At 40.8% G+C, this 20,875-nt stretch overlaps 1 protein-coding gene across 3 annotated transcripts; it reads left to right on the top strand.

Annotated features, from left to right (window-relative positions):
• Positions 1-8,287: 8,287 nt before the first annotated feature.
• On the top strand, positions 8,288-19,386 carry Il22ra2 (interleukin 22 receptor subunit alpha 2). Of its 3 annotated transcripts, none has more exons than XM_031380526.1 (5): positions 8,288-8,590; positions 11,181-11,379; positions 12,600-12,778; positions 17,690-17,859; positions 18,744-19,386. In XM_031380526.1, the coding sequence occupies exons 2-5, from the start codon at positions 11,246-11,248 to the stop codon at positions 18,891-18,893; spliced, it is 633 nt and encodes a 210-aa protein (XP_031236386.1). In that variant the 5' UTR covers positions 8,288-8,590; positions 11,181-11,245; the 3' UTR covers positions 18,894-19,386. The 3 variants fall into 3 exon arrangements, with proteins under 3 accessions (XP_031236386.1, XP_031236385.1, XP_031236387.1); XM_031380525.1 differs by having other exon boundaries at positions 11,244-11,379; XM_031380527.1 differs by having other exon boundaries at positions 11,244-11,379; positions 18,809-19,386.
• The last annotated feature ends 1,489 nt before the right edge of the window (positions 19,387-20,875 follow it).

Genomic DNA, 20,875 nt, shown 5'->3' on the forward strand with positions numbered 1-20,875 from the left:
TGGTGCATGGGTGTGCCGCAGCACATGTAAGATCTGGGCTGGAGGTTGGTGCATGGGTGTGCCGCAGTACATGTATAAGGGCCTAAGTTCAGATCCTCAACACACACACAGCTGGGTGTGGCTGCGCTTACCTACAACCCCAAAACAAGAAACCTGAGACAGGAGGCTTCCTGGCTCTCAATAAGTCACCTGACTGAAAACTGAGCATCAAGTCTAGGGAAGACTAAGGCAAGCCGGAGAATGGTTGAGGAAGATGCCAGAAGTTAAGCCCTGGATTCCACCAGTGTTCATACCTGCATACACGTGCACATCCATGTGCATGCATGATTATACCGTGCAAATAATTAAAAACAAATATTAAAGTATTAATCTGCTCCCATGAATTAATCAGCCAAATTTTTAATGCAGATTTGTATTCAGTAAATGAGCCAAGGCAAATTACAAGTGCATCTTGACTGGAGGACTTAAGGTAGTGTAAGCTCTGTGCAAATATTAGCCGCTTCTGTATAAGAACTTGAGTGAACCCTAGTGGATGGCAGGAATCCTAGAAGCAATCTAGTAGCAAGGAGCTATTTCCAGGTATTCAGAGCCTGTCTTTTTGAGGGTCACGACTGAGTGCCTTTTATCCCACTATTGTTTACTAAAACATCAACTCACTGTGCTGTTCTCAGATGCCACGTTTATCATCTGTCAGATTGTTATCCCTCTGAACAATGGCCGCTCATTAATCAGTTTTAATTTTTAAAGCTTTCTTCTAGTTTATATTAGCGCTCTCACCATTGTGACAGACACCTGAGAGAAGCAATCCATGGGAGAAGAGATTTATTTGGGCTCACAGCTTTGGGAGTTTCACACCATGGTCAGCAGGCACCGTTGCTTTTAGGTCTGTGGTAAAGCAGAAACATTAGGACCAATGGGCATATCGAAATCAGATTGTGACAGCCAGGAAACAGAAAAGTAGCAGGATGGGCCAGAGTAAAAATAGACCATTTACACTCATGCCTTCCGATGCCGCCCCTATGCTCCAGTTCCAGGGTTGTTTATTCAATAGACTAACTCATCAGTGGCTTAAGCTGTTAATTAGATTGGAGTCCCAGGCTCTGTTCATTTCTGGGAAAGCCCTCAGATACTAAGAAGTATGCTATATAGTCTAGGCATCTTTCTACTGATTTTTAACAATAGTTGTTTTTTAAATTATTTTAATTGTTTTTTTAATAATTGTTTTTAAAATTATATTAGTACCCTGTAGCTGTCCTCAGACACACCAGAAGAGGGCGTCAGATCCCATTACAGATGGTTGTGAGCCACCATTGTGGTTGCTGGGAATTGAACTTAGGAAGAGCAGTCAGAAATCTTAACCACTGAATCATCTCTCCAGCCCCTAGCAGGATTTTTTTTTTTTAAAAGGCCAACTATAGACTTCCAGGTTTGTTTTTCTTTTCTTTGCCAGATTCTACTCCCTGCACCATTTGAAATTCTTTTGGGATTTCAGTCAGCATTCTATCACTATAATGTTTACTAATAATGAATAATTTTCCATAGTTAAATTCTCTTCAATAAGTATGGGGAACATTTCCCTACTCAAGTCTGCCTTATTAGCTTTAGACATTCTAAACATTTCTTACCAAGTTTTATTTTTAGCATGCTATTTTATGTTTTGTGTTGACAAATGGAATATTCTCTCATATTGAGGTTTCTGAATGGTGTCATGTTTAAGCAGAAATACTATTGTTTATTTCCACATGGAGTCATCTAAGCCTTTTCACAGTCTCTGACTGGTTTCCCAAGTGTTTGCCTTTGCTGGGCACTGCCTTTCTTACCTCAGGGCAGCTTCCCTGGGCCCCCAGTACAGAGCAGAGCCACTGCTTTACTTTTGGCTTGTAACCTTAAGCCTGTCTGTGCAGCCTGCACTCTTATCTTTCTCTCCACTTGCTCTTTTCCACGGTAACCCTGAATAAGTGGCAAACAGTGACTGCTATCTTGCCTTGAAGTTTCCTTCACTAAATACAGAGTCTGTTACTTTAAAATTCAGCCTATCTCAAGGTCTCAGGAAAAAGGCAAGAGGAAGTCAGATTCCATGCCACATTATAACCTCATGAGCCAGCCTCTAGCAGTCTCCATTGTTCTCCAGTCCTCCAAACTCCCACCACAGCCCAATGAGCTATGCTTACAAGTTCCCAGGGGGTTTCCAGCCTGGATTTTCAAACTCTTCCACAATCCTCCCACAAACATTCTAAAGACCACAATAGTCAGGTTCATCATAACAACGTCACTCTCAGTACCAACGTAGCAGCAAACATGAATTACTTGTGTTGTAAGTTAGGCTGCCAGCCTGCCTTTGAGCAACTCAACCACAGCAGCTAGAGGAACTCACCACTGCCAGATGCTGTGTATTTCCACCATGCAACAGGAGAACCTTTGAAAAGGTCCTGGCCACCCCAGATCTCTGTAAGCATCTTGTTCATTCATCTACTCATTCATTATGTCTGTCTCTCTGTCTGTCTGTCTCTGTTTCTGTCTCCTTGTCTTGCTGTCTCCATCTCTCTGTCTGTCTGTCTGTTTCCCTGCTTGTCTGCCTCCCAGTCTGTCTCCCCATCTCCCTATCTTCCTGGCTGCCTGGTTCATGCCCCTACTCTGAGACACTCATTCAATCTTCTCCGTCTCCCAACAGATGTCTTGCCTTAAGCCTATCCTGTGGCATGATCTCTGAGTATCACCCTTTGGCCCCAAAACGCCAGAGTAACTTTTTGCCACTTTATCCTAACAACATGTATGCTCATGTTTACCTAGACAGAAGCAATTTAGGGAGAAAGTGTTTGTTTGGCTTACAGGTTGAGCGGATATATTTCCATCACAGCGTGGAGAGCTTAGTGGGAAGAGCAGCCAACACACTCGACACACTATGTGGCAGCTAGGAAACAGAGGGTAAATAGAAGGTGCAGGGGCAATTTAAAACCTCAAGCTCCACCTCTAGTGACCCACTTCCTCCAGTAACCCCCATCTTCTATGATTATACAACTTTCCAAATGAAGTGACACCATCAGGAACTGCATGAACTGACAATATGACTGACCCAAGGTATAGTCAAGGGGACAGTTTTTATTGTAGACATGAGGAAGAACACAGCCAGAGGTGTCTCCACAGAGAGGGGTTGGGGAGACAGAGACAGAGACAGAGAGAGAGAGAGAGAGAGAGAGAGAGAGAGAGAGAGAGAGAGAGAGAGAGAGAGAGAGACTGGACATGGCCAGAGAGAAGCAGGGAGAAGATGAATAGAGACAGGACCCAGAGGAGGGCAAGAGGAAGCAGGAGAAAGCATAGCCCGGTCAGCAGCAGGGTTATAAGGAGAGGTGGGCACTGTGCAGGAGAGGGCAGTCCCTGAGCTGGGAGAAGGGTTAGGATTCAGGGTAGGCCAGAAGAACTGAGAAGAGCCAGGATGCTAGCGTAGCATAGACTCTGTAACAGGCACTTGGACACTAAGAGAGGTAGAGGCCACCATGTGCTTCGACATGCTAATAGGCACCACAGTTTGCCTTTTGTCCCTTCTGACAGTGATAAGTTGTTCCTTTGATGGAGGGAAACCAGCTTCAGGATTTCCTGAGGAATGCTGACTTTCCTCTAACTAACAGAATTAGGGGAAGTTTCCTTTAGACCTGACAGGGACCAAATATTCAAACTCATGAACCAACAAGGAAGAGTTCACCTAGATAGAATAACATAAAGCATACCCTGTCCAATGATGGTGACTCAGATAACAAAGACAGCTGGTAGGGAGGACTGGTATTTGGATGAGGAGACAGGAAGCCACTGTTAGGGCAACATATTTAAGCAAACATGACAGAGGAGAGGCAGTGAGTGTACATGTCTCAGGAACAGTATTCAAGACAGTGGGTGGGGGAGGGCTGTGCCTGGCATGTTTAAAAAAATGTCAAAAAGGCCGTGAAGGCTGGTGAGCTATAGATAAAGAAGAGGGTATGCAGGAGATTAATTTAGAAGTAATGGAGTCAGGTTTTATAGAGTCCAATAAGCAACTATGAAAACTTGGGCTCTCATTCTGAATGAGGTTGGAAGGCTGGCATGTTCTGAGAAAAATGTTCTAATCTCTTGTTTGAAAAGAACACTCCAGTTGATGCTCAGGATAGTAACAGTTGAAAGAAGTTCAGTCAGGTAGCCATGGTACTACCATGCCAAGACATGATAGCTTATGATAGCAGGGACCCAAGCGATCATGGTGGAGGAAGGAGTGACCCATCAGTCATATTCCAGTTCAGGCTCTTTCCAAGGCCAACACAAAGCACTTGAATTACCTATACAAGGACCTAATGCTTAGGGCTTCCAAGATGAGTGAATGATCTTGATCAAGCCTACCTAAACATGACTGAAACATGGATAAGCGAGCCTCGAACAAGGATCTCAATGAACATGCTAATGTGGATAGGGGTTGCACATAGGGCCTCAACCCTAGCCCAAAAACTAAGAAGTGCTGAGCTGGGTAGAACATAAATCTCATTATTCAGTATCAAATAGTCAGCTTTGAAAATATATACATACAATAAACATACCAAGCAGGTTGTATTTATGTATTTAGGAACACTAATACACACACACACACACACACACACACACACACACACACACACAAGCAGCACACCATTCTTTAAAAAAAGAAGTAGTTGAAACAAATCAGTAGGCTCTCTTGTGCAAAACAAAGTTATACAGAAAGAGCAGAAAATGTTAATTCCATGAAGTTTTATTGTTTGGCAAATGGAGATTTTCAAATGTTGTACAAGTTGAGTGGCCTTTATCTGAATGCTTAGGACTGGAATTCTTCCAGCTTTTGGAAACTTTCTACATTTTTGAATGTTTTCATGTGCAAAGATATCTCAAGGATAGAGTCAGAGTCTAAACACACAGGTCACTTATGTTTCATTTGCATCTCAATTTGAATACATAGCCCACAGGGCTGTGACAATGTTTTTAATGCCTCTACATTTGACATCTTTCCACCACATAACATCTACTTGTATTATCTTAGTGCTCCAAAAGTTTAAAATTTTGGGACAGTTTAGGTATCAACCTGTAATGTCTTATTCTCTAAGGTCCAAATGACCAAAATTAAATTTAGGTTAGACATTGTACCAATTGCCTGCATTTGAGGACGAAAGTTCCTTCTTTGCTGAATTCTATTCTGAAAACAATTTTAATTACAAACCGATTGTCCAGGATACAGAGATTCGAGGTCATAGGCATTCCCTGGGGGAAGTTATGAGGGTCTAGTGAATAAGAAAGTACAATGGGTGTCCATTTTATCACTGTAGGATGTGGGTCTCCACAGGTCTGGTGTTTGTGTGGAGACGACAGATGTCTGTCAACAGTGATGTCAGAATGAGGGAAGGGTCTAGAATAGAAACAAGGAGCAAACCTCACCTGGCCCACCTAGGATGCACACCAGCAGAGTCACCCCCCACCTGACCTACTTAGAATGCACACCAGCAGAGTCACCCCCCACCTGACCTACTTAGAATGCACACCAGCAGAGTCACCCCCCACCTGACCCACTTAGGATGCACACCAGCACAGTCACTCAGAGCTGCAGTTTCAAACACCACTCTTGAGGGAGAATACTGCATATGCACATGGCCATCTGCTTTCAGGGCCTGACTACAGAAAATTATATTGGCTCTACTATTGCTGGGACCAATGTCTAGTTCATTTTTGCTTTTTCATGGCTAGAGAGTGACTACATCCAACAGGCATTTGTTTGAGTGATGTCATAGAGATGAATGGCCATTCTTTGACATCCTTCTATCCCTTTATGAGATGAATACTCCAAATGAAGACTGAAACAACAGCAATCTTATAATTACCTTCATCCTGTGTGGGCAGCCAGACCTGATTTTACCCCCATCCTATCCACCCCCATTCTGTGACAGATTGCTACAGAACTCTGACCAAGTTCTCCTAGCCTCTCCATGCCTCAGTTTCTTCATCTGAAATATCAAGATGACAATACCAACCTCCTGGGCTAAGAGAGAGTTTCAAACAAAACAATGCCAAGAAAGTGTACCACAATTATTATGTGTTATAATTGCCTTTCCATGACCCTCAATATTTTGAAACAAATCTCAGATATCATGCCATCTTAGTCTGTAATACTTCAATATGTATCTCTAAAAAGGAACAAAGATAATAATAAAACTCCATGTCACATAGACAAATGAGTTTTTTCCTTAGAAAAATTATTGATCTTCCAGAAGCTACAGGAGGAAGAGTAGACTTAAGTCTGTCCAAGTCAGCAGCTTGGGCAAATTCTCCAGACATAGATAGCATTGTGTTGTCAAGCTGGCTCTCCCTCTGAGGGGAGGCAGGTTGGGAGGAGAGGGCAGAAAGTGTCTGAGGCAAGGCGAGCAGAAGGCCCCCACTAACTGATCAATTTTCTATTCATACAGATGAGTTTAAATTTCATTTGCAACGATCCTGTACATATTTTTTGGGCTGCCAAGTTATTGGGAAAATAGATGTCATTTGTCTTTTTGTCTACTCACTGAGTTGTTAGAGACGGTGGCTTTATACAGGTTGTAGTATTACTGAGAGAGATCATTTATGGTGACATGGTTTGGTTTCTGAAATGTGACATAATAAAAGCTTGGGTTCTTTTTTTCATTATTCATTTTATTCACTTACCTTTCAAATGACATCCTCCTTCCCTGTTACCCTTCCACCATCCCCTTATCCCATCCCCCCTCAACTCCCTCCCCTTTGCCTCTATGAGGGTGCTCCTCCACCCATTCACCCACTTCTACCTCACCCCTCTAGCATCCCCCTACACTGGGGCATCAAGCCTCCCATTGATGTCAGATAAGGCCATCTATCAAGGATGTGGAAAAAGAAGAACACTCCTCCACTGCTGGTAGGACTGCAAGCTGGTAAAGCCACTTTAGAAATCAACCTAGTGGTTTCTCAGAAAACTGGAAACAGTTCTACCTGAAGACCCAGCTATACCACTCCTGGGCATATACCCAAAAGATGCTCCAACATATAACAAGAACACATGCTCCACTATGTTTATAGCAGCCTTATTTATAATATCCAGAATATGGAAACACCAAGATGTCCTCAACAGAAGAATGGATACAGAAATTGTGGTACATTTACACAATGGAGTAGTACTCGGCTATTAAAAACAATGGCTTCATGAAATTCACAGGCAAATGGATGGAACTAGAAAATGTCATCCTGAGTGAGGTAACCCAGTCACATAAGAACACACATGATAAGTACTCAAAGCTCAGGTTCTTGAGAGAATGTAGTTCTTCGATACATTTTGTTCTCCATTTTAGATGGTAAGGATTGAAGCCAGATAGGCAATACTCGGCACTGAGCTAGAGTTCTAGCCAGAATTCAGTTCTTAAGGCATTTCAACTCTTTCCCTTCCTCCTAACTTATTTGTTTCACCAAGTCAGTAACTCAATGGAAACCCCAAGCTCACTCTTTGCTGCTCAACATGTAATACCCTGAACTCAAGTATTTTCCCTTTCTCCTTGGACAAGAACTGGGAGTAATTTAATTGCTTCAAAATAAGATCCGTCAGTGTCAAAGATATTGAGTATCATGTGTGCTCAAATCCAGATGATCACCTACCACTTAAAAGCAGGGCTGATAGAAAGGTTAAAATCTAGTGAGCAACATCAGTAACAAGTGAAGGGTGATATTGGAAAGATCGGAAGACAAGGTACACCAAGATCATGGGAAGGAAACATTACATTTGCTGTGTGGCTCTTCAGAGAAGTAATATTCTGTATACTGGCAGCGTCACTTGGAGAAGGGGAAGGCCTGGATTCAGAAGTCTGACAAGCACAGGTGAGCTGAAAAACATGGAGGTATCATCACACATTTTCATACAGTCTTGTATGGAAAATGTTTTATAAATATTACAAATAAAACTATTTCATAATTGTGTATAGATGTAAATATTCTAAGTAAAATGCATAGTTTATAAACTGTGCAGTGCAGCTGATCTTAAATAACCTTCCTGCGTATCAGCACTGCACACTGCCCTATAGTTCTGTAGTTGGTTTCCCCCAGCTTCCTACAGCTTGTCTTAGCTGATCCTCTGTGTCGAAGGGTAAGAGAAGGCACTTAAGACACCTTTCAGCTGCCTATGGAACCCTTTATTTCTCTTAGAGCCAAATTCCATCAAGATTCACTCACTCACCTTGCATAATCCTTGTCATACCCTGCCCTGAGGCTTTGTTATCAAACTGTCAGATAAATACCTCTCTTAACTCTCTTTCTCTCTCTTCTGTCTTTCTCTTCTGTCTTTCTCTCTGTCTTTCTGTCTTTCTCTCTCTCCCTCTCTCTCTCTCTCTCTCTCTCTCTCTCTTTCTCTCTCTCCATATAAAAAATAATGTAATAAGATAAATTTAAGGAAACATTTACCATTGGTGGAGCCCACGGAAGTGCCGGACCATTTGCCATTTGTGGATTTGCAGTTCCCCTTCTCAGCAGCCTCCTCAGACAGGCACACTTGCAACCATGATGCCTAAGCACTGCTTTCTAGGTCTCCTCCTCATGTTCTTGACCAGTACAACAGGTAAGTGCTTAACTTCCATTTTACTGGCCAGTTTTGAATCTGATCAAGACAGGGTTAGAATGGCTTGTATGATATTCTGGACTTTGTAAGGTCATTAAAGGTTCAAATAGACACAGGACTAGACACAGGACCAGTTGCTCTCTGCATCCTGAATAAATAGTTCCATGGTTACCTGAAAGAGTGTTTGGGGCAGAGGAGCCACTTCCATGGCAGAAAATAATTCATATTATCTATCTATCTATCTATCAATCTATCTATCTATCTATCTATCTATCTATCTATCTATCTATCTATCTATCTTCTCCTCCCCTCCTCCTCCTAGTCCTTCTTGTCCCTCCTCCTCCCCCTCCTCTATTCTCTTGATATCATCAAATGATTATAAGGACAACACACAAGGCCCTAAGTCACATTGTCAGAACCTAGGTTTCACTTGCCATTTGTTATCTAGAAAGCCAGGTTTTTTTTTTTAAAGATTTATTTATTTATTTATTTTATGTGTATGAGTACACTGTAGCTGTACAGATGGCCATGAGCCATCATGTGGCTGCTGGGAATTGAACTCAGGACGGCCCCACTGGCTCCGGCCCAGCTCGTTCCAGCCCCACTTGCTCCACTTGCACACTGTAGCTGTCTTCAGACGCACCAGAAGAGGGCATCAAATCTCATTACGGGTGGTTGTGAGCCACCATGTGGTTGCTGGGATCCGAACTCAGGACCTTTGGAAGAGCAGTCAAGTGCTCTTACCCGCTGAGCCATCTCACCAGCCCAGAAAGCCAGGTATTTTATGTAACATCCTATATAAGAATTTTCTCATCTGTCGATGGAAGATTGTAGATCATTTTGGAGACTGAGTTAGTGATAAGCTGAGTGCTTTAAAGCAGCCCCTCCCACAGGATACATGCAATAAACAAATGATGTTTACAGAGAATTCTGCAAGGACATTTTATCAAAGGTCATATCTCAGAAAGGCCCCTGGAGTACTAAGTCAATAGATGGGGACCTCTCACTTAAGTGGCTTAAGTAAATGCCCATAACTTTGGAGTCGTTCTACAACTCCACATAAATGTAACCCCAGCCTCTCTGACAGGAATTTGTGAACTAGAGTTTGCTCTATGCCTCTTGTCTTTGGTAGCAAGAACTTATTTAGCAGGAATTCAAGGGCTAGCAAAATGAACCTGCTTTTGTATACAAAAATGTACCATACCACTCCTGTAAACTTGGGCATGACCAATAACTTTTTGAACCTGTATTCACACTGAGAAATACAATGATCAAAATATTTCTCTTATGTAGGTATCTGGGGATAGATCAAAAGGAATGAGCATAATAGCTTCTGATGCATATTTCTATCTGATCACTACTTAATAAATGTCAAGAGAGAAGTAGATGAAGGAGGCAAAAGCTTACTGTTACTGTATTATTGTTATTATTATTATTATTATTATTATTATTATTATTATGCCTCCCCCATGAACTCCTCTCACCCAGGACTTCACATTCTGCTTTCAGTAGTAAGAAGCAGGATGTTGAGTCAACTTGGGCATAAAATCAGCTTTAACAGTTTCTCCTGGGAAGGGTCTTTTACCTATCCAAGGCTTGGTCTCTAGACCATAAGAGGAAGATGGTGACAGAATATTTTTCATGGAGGAGCTGGGCAGATTCAATGAGCAGATGATGGGAAAAATCCCTCAGTGCTTGGTGCACTGTGAGTCATTGCTGGGGACAATGGTGACAGTAAAGATGTCAGACAGCCAGAGGAGGCCAGGCGCCATCCACCTTCAAGTCAGCAGTTCAACTCTCGCTGGGTCTTCAAGAAATTGTGACTGCCATCTTCTAAAAATATTTATGTACTAAGAAGGATTAAGCAGGTGTGATTTGGGTACATGGAAATAGACTCTTTTCAAGTCCATACCACCATTCATGCTTTGCAGGGGGCCTTCAAAATACATGCAAAAAATGTCACCACCATTCAGTCAATAAGTAGAAATACCCAAGGAAACTATTCTTTTCTCTCTTGTCAAAAACTTTGGACTATGAAATAAAATGTTATAGGTCTCTTGCCTCTGTAAGATGAAATGCAGGTAAAGCTAGGTCACCCATACCGTATTATTTGAAGAAGAAAACACAAATAATCCTTCCAAAAAAAGGTCTTTCCTTCTCCTGTCTATGATTTCACACCCCCACCAGAGCCCACAGTGGTTTTGGGTAATTCCCCAAAAATTGTAGGTTAGTGCTGCCGAATAACTCATAGCAAGGAGACAGGTCTTTCATCATAATCATCATATTCCATTGTTATGTGGGAATAAACTAAGGTCTATATTCTTTCCGTGAGTTTTAGTTCCTCTAACCATTGGGGTGTGCTGGAGGTGGGCATCATTACCATTACCAATTTTTCCTCGTATGAAACACACATCATTCTATGATTTTACCTTACATAATGAGATAGCTCAGGGGCAGAGAACTTGCCCTGAGTTGATTCACTAGAATTAAAGAGAGAGGGAAGGAGACTTTGATCATGCATCAAAATCATCATATTGAAGAGTCAACAATATTGAATTCTAACCCTACCACCACTGCCTTCACTCCCCAGAGATTTCATGAAAACCTTCTGCTCCCAACAGCAATGTTCACAATGATGTTCTTGCCATCTTAGAAATGCAGCCAGCTCATGTATCTCTGAAGCTCCAGAAGGTCCAATTTCAGTCCAGAAATTTCCACAACATTTTGCACTGGCAACCAGGGAGCTCTCTCACCAGCAATGGCAGCATCTACTTTGTGCAGTACAAGATGTAAGTAGACTCTGTTGGCAGAGAACGCATGGGGTAATTATGTTCTGGGTTGCAATGGAGTATGAGGAGCTGAACACCTTTGGGTTTTGCTTTGGTTTTTTTTTTGTTTTGTTTTGTTTTTTTTTGAGAAGTTGTAGGAGGGTTGAGAGAACCAGAGGTGGGAACAGAAGGTTGTCCAGTGACATGGCACAAAGGTATGATGCTGTATGCACTATAGGGAGCTCAAGAAGGTACCTTCAGCTTCTTGCATTTCCACCACACAGGGGCGTCTCAATGTGTTGATAAGTGTTGGCAGCCACTTGCTTAGCCCAGTGCCAACACTTAGCTAAGCATAGGCCACTGGTGGTTAAACTTAAGGCAAACATCAAAATACGTAAAATGTATTTTTATTTGGTAAGTTATGGTTTGGGTCCCTAGCAAAGACAATGTGCCACCGATGAAGGGCGATTCAGACTCATCAACTGGTGCTGCATTTGTGATGTGGCTTCTGTTTTAATCTTAACACCATGAAGGTGCTGTTACTATATAGACTATAGGCGCCAGCACTATGGCTCATTATATGGCCACAAAGTAAGCCCTTCAACCAGGGAATCTTCCCCTCAGCCTTCTTCTTGCCATCCCCCATGATTTGTGAGTGGCAGGAAGGCAAGTCGTGTCTTCCTGTTGGCTGTCATATGAGCTCAGGTTGGCCTTTTGCTTCCGGCCGGTTTTTGCAGTGTTTTCTCTCCCAGCTGCCTTAGTACTAGAGCTCCCCAAGGAGCTCTCAGCACCACTTCTACTCCGTTCCCAAGAAATGGCGGAGCCATGCGTGTTCATTCGGTAAGCATCTCTTGAGATGGCATGTGATAGTAAGTTCTCAGAATTGGCCTTTTAACTCAGCAGCAAGCTGATAAAAAGTGCAGGGGAAAAATCACAGAACTGAGACCTCAGAAGTGGTGAGAATATAGAAGGCAAATACTTAAAATGGAAGCTAGTCCACACACCAGAAGAAACACACTATTGTATATTAAGGGAAGTAAACCCTTATGTTAGTCAGAAGTTTTCAAAGTAAGTCTTATCTTCCAGCAAGCTAATGGCTTGGTTAGCTAGCGTGAAGGAATTTTTATATATTATTGAAGATAGCATAAATTTTCAATCTATAGAAAATTGACTCACTGGAAAAACTGGAGTCCTCACATGGGAGAGAAGAAACTCACACGTGTGTGTTTTCCCATCCTCAGGTACGGACAGAGACAATGGAAAGATAAAATTGACTGCTGGGGGACCACAGCGCTCTTCTGTGACCTGACCAATGAAACCTTAGACCCATACCAGCCATACTATGGGAGGGTGATGATGTCCTGCGCTGGAAGCCACTCTGCCTGGACCATGACACCCCGCTTCACTCCATGGTGGGAAAGTGAGTTCCAGCAAATTACTTGCCTTTTTCTCTTCTGCCTTTAAACAGCATTTGGAAGGTCGGCCAGGTCACGTGCTGTGCTAAGACACATGCTCTCATCTTACTTGACGCTAGCCTCATGACTAAACCAGGGACTCACTTTCATTATTTGACAACTTGGAAACCTAGGGCAGAGGTTCAGTCAAAGCACCAGGACCCAGCTTACATGCAGCCTTTTCAAACCATTAACTCCAATAAACTCAGAAACAATTATTTCTATGATTACCCCCAAAGCTTTCTCACTTCTCGTAACCTCTCCCTCTTATTTATAGTCACTATAAACAGTACTTTCTTTTCCCAAAGTTTGTAAATATATATATATATATATATATATATATATATTCTTAGTTCTAAGTACTAATACTGTATGTCCAGCAGACATTTATCCAACCTTGCCATGGTCTGAAGAGGTTTGGGACTCATCTATCTATCTCTTCAGAGATGCTCAATTAGATTTAAACTTAGTGACTTATATCCAAAATGCTAGATGCAATGGAACTCAGAAGAATGGTTAGTTAGTTAGTTAGTTAGTTAGTTAGTTAGTTCGTTAGTTTTGACCTTTTCAAATTAGGAGGTGAGTAGAAGAATTTAAAAACCTATCTGTGCTGTCTAGCTTTTTTTTTTTCTGGGCACAACTTGAAACTTGAGCCCAAGACACTCCATAGACAATTCTCTAACTGCTGTAAAGGAGTCTGCATGGCTGAGTTGGTTTGTACCAATCAGGGTATTTGTGAGTCATTTGTTATATTTTAGCCTAGAAATGAGATTAAGCTCAAATAATCAACAAAGTGTGACCCATTAGACCCATCAGGCAAGAACCACCAACAACACTGTCTCAGAGGAGTACTGGATACTTTGGTTGTGTTGCATAAATAGAATGCTGTTACCATGAGTTTAGGTTATTCCATACTACCCTTCCTGCAAAAGAAAAAGCCTTGGGGAATGTTCTTTCAATACTGTATGAGAGGAGAGCTTCACCGGTATGAGAAGAGAAACCCAGTGTCTAAAACAGTTAAGTTGAGCGACTACTTGGAGCACTTGGAAGGAGCCCCACCCACTCCTCTGATTTCTACCATCCAACTTGGCCCTTTTCTCTAGCTCCTGCTCCTGAGGTTGCGCAAGCATCTTGTTTTGAAAAACATGTTTCTAGGATCTGAGGACAGTATGTTCCTAGGGCCTTATGTGAAAGCTAATGAGCCACCTGTATGCACTGGCACTCCCAAGACCTGCTCTGAGATGCACCATATCAGAGTTCACTAAGCTCTGACTTCTGATTTCTATCTAGAAAACAAAGCTATTAATAAGGAAAATCGCTATTTAAGAAATGTCATCCTGTGCTCAGTAGGATTTCAATGTACCAGATTTTTTTTTCTTTGGATTAAAATGTGTACATGGACTTTGTGCATAGGCTATGTCATATAAAAAGTCAACTTGCCTCTTATATAAACAGATGACATGACCACTCTATAGCATGGTTAAGGGAAGCCTTTTATTGCAAATATGAGAAAGAGACTGTCCAGAGACATCTGAAAGAGTCCATAGCTGGTAGGGAGAAAGTAGTAGACCGAACCTGGCCCCCAAACTGGACCAAGGAAGAAGCAGGAGGGAGAGTGGGGATATAAAAATTACCAGGCATAAAGGAAGAATGAATGGATGAGTAGCTTGGGGGAGAACGAGCAAGAGCTGGAGAAGTTTAGGGTGAGGGAGGCAAGAGGGGCTAGGATACCAGCATGAACCTCAAAACATATAGCAGGTACTGGATAGTGACAAGCCTGAGGCTAGCCTGAACTTTGGAGTGCTAATGGCACCACAGTTAGCCATTTGCCCATTCTGCCTTTTGGAATTTGGAGAAATAGAGTTTCTTTTGGGCCTGATACCTCCTTTGGTCACATGGGAAATATTTACAAGGTACTTACTACAGTTTTGTCTGGTCCAGAGGGAATATGGAAAGCCGAGCAAGCAGACAAGTCCCTTTCTGCCCAGAGCTTTCTATTTAGTAAGGAGGGCACATATCAATACAAAGACCACAAACTCACAAAACGATACCTGTGATGGATCCTATAAAAGACAAAATAAGCTCTAGGAGATTATAACCAAGGAGGGACCTGGCCAGTGTGTCAGGGAAAGGACACTTGGGCTGATCCCTTGTGACGAAAGGTGTGTAAGCAGACAGACGGAAGGGAAGAACATTCTAGGCGAAGGGAGCAGCATTTGCAAAGGCCCTCTTGCAAGAGGAATTAGAACGTGTTCCGGACTGAAATGCAGCCGGCAGAGTGAAGCAGAGCATGCAGTGAGACAGACTGAAAGGCAGACTGAAAGGCAGACTGAAAGGCAGGCTGAAAGGCAGACTGAAAGGCAGACTGAAAGGCAGACTGAAAGGCAGACTGAAAGGCAGACTGAAAGGCAGCCAGTTGTGAGAATGTCCTCTTCCTCCTCAGGAGTTATGGCTTCTTCCAGGAAAAGAAATGTATTTTAAAAAGTGGAGATTGTTGTTGTTGTTGTTGTTGTTGTTGTTATTGGTGATGGTGGTGGTGGTGGTGGTGTGTGTGTGATTCTGGGAATTAAACTCAATACTGTGTATATATAACAAGCAAGTGCTAAAGCACCAAGCAGTATCCAAAGCCTCATAAGATGGAATTTTGATATCATCAGACTTCACAGATTTGTGACAGGGGACAGGAAAGGGAAGTTAGACTACTGTAACAAACAACAGAAAACAGGTTGTGGTTTCAGTTAGGAGCATGAAAAGCACTGTAGAAAGGGAACCACTGGATGGACATGGGGACAGGTTGGGTTTACTAGAAAGGGAAAAAGAACATGTCAAAGATGAAAGATGGCTTCTACATTTGTCTCTAGTATAGCCACATAGACCAGAGATAATACTTGATGGTATTTCATGCGGAAAGAGAAGTTTTGAGTCATGCTTAATAATCAGGACTATGAGTTCAATTTCTACTACGTTGAATTGAAGGTGTGTGGAGCTACCCACACCAAATGGCTGTGCAGATCCAGTACTCAGAGCTGAGGATGCCTTCTGTTAAAGACGTGAATCTATGGATCATTTGCATATGCTGCCATAGACATTGATAAATTTGGATAGAAAAAAATGTATTGAGTGAAAGGTACTATTTTATGAGACTAGACATTAAGGCTATTTCACCAAAAGATACCCCAGCATCAAGAATTTTAGAAGATTTGCAACAAATAGACAAATAAACAGGAAGGGACTAACAATCTGTTAAATTCAGTAACACCATAGGGAGACAATGTTTCCAGGACAGGAGTGTCTTGTCTGGAGATCTAAGCTGTGTAGAACATACAAATCTCGGCATAGCAAAAATATCAGAGAGGAGGGAGCAGGGGAGTGGCTGGCTTAGTTATGTCACAGGTATTTCTGAGTCAATATACCCTCCAACAAAAGGTTAAAAACACTGGTGTCTAAAATTAGGAATAGCATTAAACAATAAAAATCCAAGATGATGATTTGAGACTTTAAAATACAGGCTCTGGGTGCTCACAATTGTGAAACTCCTTCTGTAATCACTGCTTGGGCCACAAGGAACAAGTACTATGTAAATATTATATTCTAGTGAGGAAGATGCCCAATAGTATTTTGTAAACAAGGAGTCACACAAAAGAAAGGGTGTTTGAAGATGCCAAATGTGATAATAATGTTAATTTTTTTGTCTAGAAAAAAATTAAACACATAGTATAATGTCCTACAAAGCTCAACAGGACTGTTCTCCATGGTGGTGAGAGAGCTCTCCGGTCAGCAGAACTTAGAACATGAAACACATGACAGAGATTAAATCCCAAAGCTCTTAGAGGAATGAAATACAAATACAGGGAAATTCCTTTTTCAAGCAATCAGATAAAAGTTCAAGATGTTTGGAAACCCAATTTACTTTGGTTCTAAATTACTCAATTTAGTAGCCAGGGCAGGGGTGGGGTTCTGTTAAAACCTCTTCTAAACAGAAGTTTGAAGAGAAAAAAATGATAAGTATGGTGATCTTACAAAATATAAAATCTCTGGAATAAAAATTGTGGATTCAAGCACAGATCAGACACAACTAAGGATTAATCTCATAGATTAAAAAATAGTCTGATAAAATCAATATTTTATCATGAAAAAAATGAAAATAAGAGAAGGTAACATACATGACAAACAATAAAAAAATTTAGCAGATATTGAAACAAAATTTCAGGAGGAAAAAACCATACAGAGATCTTTATCTGTGTGTGTATATATGTGTATGTGTGGGGTGTGTGTGTGTGTGTGTGTGTGTGTGTGTGTGTGTATCTATCTACAATAAATTTTAAGAATTATAAAGACATAAATCTATAAAATGAAAATTACAATGAATATTAAGCAAGAAAATTCTCCACTGCAAAATTTAGTGAATCTGGAATCAATTAAAACAACATTACTCTCTTTAGTAATAATAACCTAGCTATGACAATAATATGCATGAACCAAATACTCTCTTTTAATCCACCAATGTCCAAAATATACAACATAATACTGTGGAATTAACTTAACAGCTACAAGTCTTTGGATGGTTTTAAAGCTGTTTTGAAATCTTACTTAAGGAACTAAATAAAATTTCCCTTGTTCTAAGACTTCCCTTCGAATAACTTTTATACTTAATTTTATAATAAAATCATCGTGTTAACAAAATGATTGGTAGAGACTCACTCAATATTGAAATATAAAGAATTATATCAGTCTTTTAAAAATAGAAGAAAAACTGTCTCCCTAATGATTTTTGCCATGTTTCTGAAAACTACAGTGATTTATCAAGATACATAGTGTCAATTTATAATATTTAGTTGTTTTGAATGCTTTATCAAAATTTCTTATTCTTTCTCCAGCAAAACTAGGTCCTCTGGCAGTGACTATAACTCGAGTTAATGCATCTTTGCGGGCACTTCTCCGTCCTCCAGAGTTACCAAATAGGTACCAAATTGGGAAAAATACATCCATGGAAAATTACTATGACTTAGTATACCGAGTTTTCATAATCAACAATTTACTAGAGAAGGTGAGTTCAGATGAATGGACTCCTGCCTAGGTCCTTTGTTTACTTAACTAACAATTTAATTGTATCAGATGACTGACTTGTCTCTTAGCTTCCACGTCTCCTGATCTTTCTCTTATTCTTCCATCTTCACTGATGAGGGAGTGCCTGTGTCACCATCAGAATGTATGTGTGCATGCATCCCTATGTGTAGTGTGTGTGTATAGTACATTTGTACCCTTTCCGGTACTCACTCTGCTCCCCTTAAACTTCCCCACATATCAAAAAGTTACTATTAATATTTCATTCCATCTGTCTGCCATTAATGTTTGTTTATATTAGCTTTACACCCCTATTTATTTCAGTACCTTTTGAATCACATTGCTTAGTAGGCTTGCTCTGGTAGTTTATATTGGAAAATCCATTGCCTGCACCTTTATCTAGGTAAATAGAATGTCCCTCTTATGTATCCATCTAAGTCAGGGTTCATTAGTTGGAAGGAAGAAACAAACATTCGAACTGTTTCAAATACAAGAAGAGGGCTAGTTCAACAAGAAACAAAGAGCCATTCATGACACCCAGAAACAGGAAACAGATGCTGCCAGACTTGGGGCTCTGCAGACTTCCTCTTTGTCTTTTCTGTGTCTCTAGGGCCACGTTCACATCTCCACAGTAACCTTACAAGTCCTTACTCAGAGTTCAAATGCTAGAAAATGAGATTCTGGCCACTGCTCCATCCATCCTTAGTCTTCCAGGGGACATCCTGTGGTATGACCACTCAAGACTTTGTTTCATCTAGTTATGAGCCCGGACTTTGATGAAAGAGGGTTTCCTTATCACATAGAACTCGCCGATTTTAATTAATCACTGGATACCATTTATCATCTGATTTCCCCCCTTGTGTGTAGGAGCAAAAAGCCTATGAAGGAACTCAGAGAGCTATTGAAATAGAAGGTCTGACACCTCATTCCAGATACTGCGTAGTGGCTGACATGTACCTGCCCATGCTTGACAGAAGAAGCCCAAGAAGCCAGGAGAGGTGTGTGCGGATTCCATGAACTGGTCTGAGGCGCGAAACCAGGAGCTTGTCGAGAACAGGATGACTTGTGCCTGGAACGGCTGACTAAACTTCTGTTTTGATTTTCTTAGAGCAATGTCTACCCATACCTTTCAAGGATTTCTTTATCAGTACTTTCTTTTCTGTTTATTTCAGTTATAGAGTAAATTTGAACAGATTCAAAAAATGGAATTTAAAGAGGAGATAAAGAATAAAGAGCTTGTAGTGATGCACACCTTTAATCCCAGCATTGAGAGGCAGAATCAGATAGATCTCTGACTTTGGGGCCAGCCTGGTCTACATAGAGAGTTCCAGGCTAGCCAGGGCCAGACAGTGAGATCATGCCTCAAAAAAATAAAATGTTAAGATAAAAATATTCTGTAAAACACAGAAGTTTATCTGAATGTAGCAACTCTAACAATAATCATTTTTCTGCTAAAACTCCCAAATAAGAATCAAATAATAATAGGCATTTAATAAATGTTGCAATAAGGTTTTTTTTTGTTTGTTTTTTTTTGTTTTTTTTGTTTTTTTGTTTTTTTTGAGACAGGGTTTCTCTGTGTAGCCCTGGCTGTCCTGGAACTCACTCTATAGACCAGGCTGGCCTTGAATTCAGAAATCTGGCTGCTTCTGCCTCCCAAGTGCTGGGATTAAAGGCATGTGCCACCACTGCCCAGCAGGTTTTAAAGCATTATATACAGAAAATCCTGCAACAATAATTTTTCACACTCTATTAAGCCTTTTGCTTTGCTGACAATACACTGACTTAATATTTCGTGTGAATGAATATATTTCCGTACATTTCTATTTTATATAAATATATTTTCATTTTTTATTTCTTATGAGGTATTTCCACTTAGTGTACTAACATTTTAAAAATAATCTCTTGTGGCTCTGAATTGATCTCTAGAATAAGATTTTCGACAATCGCATGTAAATATAGAGGGAAATCTTCATAATATAATTTCCCCTCACTCAACACATAATCTTAGTAAGATTACCCTTTCTGGTTTTGCTTTTAATATCGCCTTAGAATTTAATCTATGTTGTTGAGATGGAGCATATATTTTTTAGCAGCAAAGACAGAAGAAACATATAAGCCACACTGATAAATCAGCCATTCAGGCAAAGGAGCCTCTCTCTGTTAGCAGAATGATAGTTGGGCTGGGGACATTGAAGTCCATATAGGAACCTTGGCTTGAAACCAAAGGCACACAGTGGATGCTTAAATTGTTTCTGAGATTATAAGGAAAAACACAACCCTGTGAACTACACTGTATCTCCTGAGCAAAGATAGGCTGCCTAAGGCTCAGAAAGTGACCAACTTTGTTAAGTCTTTCTGTAGCTCTTGACTATCAGGTACTGAAAAGGCATGTAGGAGAGAACTTTGTGATCTTCATGAAAGATGCTCCAACATATAACTTCAAAAAGTATAGTCAGTGCATCTGTTACAGTTTTTAACAACAAATGGTCACAGACCATCAAGAACATGGGAGACATGTGAAAAGCAAGAGCCAGGGCATTGTCCTGGCTCACCTGTGTGTTCAGAAAACACTGGCTTTCACTTCTATTTTTTAATTATTCAGTTTTTATTTCTTTCATGGCTTAGTACCTGCTTGGGGATTCTCTGGGTTTTTGTTTGTTTATTTGTTTTCTACTTTGTACTTTGGAAAGCGTGAGACATTAGAAGGATAACTCATCTTTGGGAATCAGGACCATGTATGGTACCAGCATTTAGGTTGGGAGACTCAGTAGTCTAAAGCCTCATAATCAAAAGACAATTGTTGGTAATGAATGTTGTCAGGTAGCAGAGCTTTGCTTTCATTTTGTTTGCTTGGGGTTTGCATTCATGCATGAACATAGCCATGCTCACACAAGTATAAGATGCTTTGAAAAATATTACAATTTTTCACATGCTTAATCATGTTAAGAATACATTGTCTTAGTACCTCAATAAACCTTACATTGTACTTTACACATTGA

Source organism: Mastomys coucha, unplaced genomic scaffold (assembly GCF_008632895.1).
Source record: "Mastomys coucha isolate ucsf_1 unplaced genomic scaffold, UCSF_Mcou_1 pScaffold2, whole genome shotgun sequence".
Lineage (NCBI taxonomy): Eukaryota > Metazoa > Chordata > Mammalia > Rodentia > Muridae > Mastomys > Mastomys coucha.